The sequence below is a fragment of the Henckelia pumila genome, chromosome 4 (genome assembly GCF_033568475.1).
Source record: "Henckelia pumila isolate YLH828 chromosome 4, ASM3356847v2, whole genome shotgun sequence".
NCBI classification, from domain to species: domain Eukaryota; kingdom Viridiplantae; phylum Streptophyta; class Magnoliopsida; order Lamiales; family Gesneriaceae; genus Henckelia; species Henckelia pumila.
Window position 1 is genome coordinate 202,756,147 of NC_133123.1, and position 3,121 is coordinate 202,759,267.

The 3,121-nt window shown below is 33.5% G+C and overlaps 1 protein-coding gene across 1 annotated transcript; it reads right to left on the minus strand.

Moving 5' to 3' along the window:
- Positions 1–2,036, minus strand: LOC140862625 (uncharacterized). The gene is made up of 3 exons (XM_073265656.1): positions 1,720–2,036; positions 507–1,497; positions 1–426 (listed from the first exon to the last, which is right to left on the minus strand). The coding sequence occupies exons 1-3, from the start codon at positions 2,034–2,036 to the stop codon at positions 1–3; spliced, it is 1,734 nt and encodes a 577-aa protein (XP_073121757.1).
- Positions 2,037–3,121: the final 1,085 nt, after the last annotated feature.

Here is a 3,121-nt window from a genome sequence, read left to right on the forward strand (position 1 = left end):
TCACACGACCGCTGAACTCTTAATGTTCGGGATTCCATATATGCGCTTACAACAGACTTTTCTTTTTCTTGGACTTAATTCCTTGGTCATGAACAGAGTTGATTCACGTCGTCGGTGCATCATTTTCATTATCTGCACACGTATGTGATCAACCATAGCAACAATAGGCAGATGACGAGCTGGCCTAACCCAACTATTCCAACACTCGGCTATATTGTTATTTATAACACCCCATCTATTGCCAACAAACAATGCATTGGCCCAACTCTGTGGATCAGAATTTACAATAAACCCTCTGGCAAGTGGCATTGACTCTAATATATTGTTTATATGTTGCTCGTACTCTTGAAAAGACGGAGCATACGCAGCTTTCTTGAATACCGAAGACCAATGTTTTTTGTTATGTCTGGGATAACTTCTCAACACCTAAAAAATTAATAAAAATTTAGATCCAGCTTAAAATTATCAGATAATATGAGAAATTTAAAGTAAAATTTGGAATTTACCTGCTTAACAAAATTATCCACTAAATGTCTCAAACAATAAGCATGGTGACTCCCAACAAATACTTGATTCACTGCCTTGATGATACTGGGATGTCTGTCCGAGAAAAATGTGAACTCGTCGAATGGAATGCATTGATAGTAAAGGAGCACATGACTCAAATGATAACAAAACCAATCCCAGTTCGCATCATTCTCCGCATCTACTATGGCATAAGCAATTGTGAAAAGATCATCGTTCGCATCTTTCGACACAACAACTAAGATGCATCCTTTATACTTATTCTTTATATGAGTATCATTCAAAAATATCAATGGCCTACAACCACTAACAAAATCGACGACACATGCATGAAAACAAATGAACAACCGTCTGAATTTTTTAGTCAAAGGTTCAATCTCACACTCTACAACACTACCAGGATTAGTATTTTTAACAGCATCACAATACCATCTTAATCTATCATAGCATCCTTCATCTGTGCCATGAATATCATGCATCGCCAACTCTTTACCCTTCCACACTTTGCGGTATTCTAACTCTACCCCGAAATCTCTTTGCAAGTCCATCTGCATTGTACACGGACGATAAGAGGGCTCCCCTCTCAATTTTTCTTTCACAACATTCGCTATCCAATAGGCATCGGCTCTAGGATGCCCTCTGCTACGTAGATTATTCTCACCACAATTATGTTGCAGTTTACATTTTCTGATGGCAAATAGATTGTCTCTTTTATGTTTCGAAGCATAAATTCTCCAACCGTAGCTCTTTTCACTACAAATCACAATTATCTTCTCGCTGTCATTTTTTACATACATAAATGAACGTCTTGTGGCAACAGAAAAGTTTTTCAAATAATTCCTAAATTCACCAGCACCCTTGAATGTTTGTCCTACACCATGAATACAATTAATCCAGGCATCTATAGTATTGGCGCAAGGGGGCTGTTCAACCTCGTTGTCACTCTTCGACTGCGTGTCTTCCTCATAAACCCTTACAGTTTAATTTACATTTAATAAGATAAAAAAGAACAATAACCACAAAAACAAATTGATAATGACTAAAAATAAATCTTGGTTTCAAGCAACTAATTGATAATTTATACAAAACAATCTACAATATTTTACCTTTAATTTTTTATATTAAACATGTTACTAAACATATCGAAATAGGAGAATGAAAATATACGTTTAATAATAAGTAAATGAATTTTACCTCCCATCATTCAAGTTGTTGAACTGTTCATTTTTTTTCTCTGCCCTCAATTCAATCGTCGTAAGCTTTACACACATATGAAGATGAATCGTATTAAGGACATCATCATCATCATTCAAAGACACAAGCATCTTATGCAGTGGAGCTACATATTGAATCATAGTGGATTTCGGAGATATTTCTGCACATTTTTTGCTCAAACTAAAAAAAACATCCGTCAAGCTACAACCACTGAAAATTGATATGACAAACAGCTGCTTCTTGAATTTACAGCAACCCAAAAATGAAATATTGCAAGGACCACTTCCAGATTCCATCCTCAAACTACAAAAGAGGCATGCTCTTCAATACAGTAAATCGAAGCAATAATATATTTTTTCATCATATATTACACACAAACAGTACAAAATAACAAATTCAGAATACTAGATTTTAATTCAAATAATTTAAATCACAATATAAATGTAATAGTACTGAACTAAAACCCCAATAAGAATTAAAACATTATAATCGAGAATAATACGAAATATATGCTTATATATCACAAATGCTCATGAAATGAACTGCATTCCCAGCAACAGACGTAAAAATTGATATTGGTAAGCTAGTTTGTAAAACTTCATTCTCAAACTACAAAAGGGGAATGCTCTTCAATACAATAAATCGAAGTAATAATATATTCTTTCATCATATATTACACATAAACAGTACAAAATTTCAAATTCAGAATACTAGATTTTAAGTCTACTAAATTAAATCACAGTATAAATGTAATAGTATAGAACTAAAACCCCAAAATTAAGAATTAAAACATTATAATCGAGAACAATACGAAATATAAGCTAATCTATCACAAAAACTCGTGAAATGAACTGCATTCCCAGCAACAAACGTGAAAATTGATATTAGTAAGCTAATCTGTAAAACAAACGCGATGCCCGGAAATTCAACACCACCTCTATAATCATAAAAAATCTCAAACAATTCCATCAATTCAACATTTTAAATTTGTAAGTCATACATCAAGCCGTGACAATAATTTATTCACTCCAAATTTATAAGATTTCTAATCTAAAAACTAACCTGCAAATATGTGAAAATTTCCGTTTCAGCACAAAGATGGGAAATTCCCTCAACCCACGTCAATGTAGATCTTCAATATTACCCGAGTAAACACAGATCTGCGACTTTGGTTGATGGATTAAACGTTTAAGATTGAGAGAAGAAAAGATTCGGGAGAGGAGAATCAAGAAGAAGAAACAGAGGGAAAATAACGATTACAGTGGAACAATCATGTTTTTTTTTTTCATAAATCATTTTAGGGGCATTTTTGTAAACTTACCCAAATAAGAAGTTCAAACAAATAATGTCTGAAACGGAAACTGAGGATGAATTCGAGTTT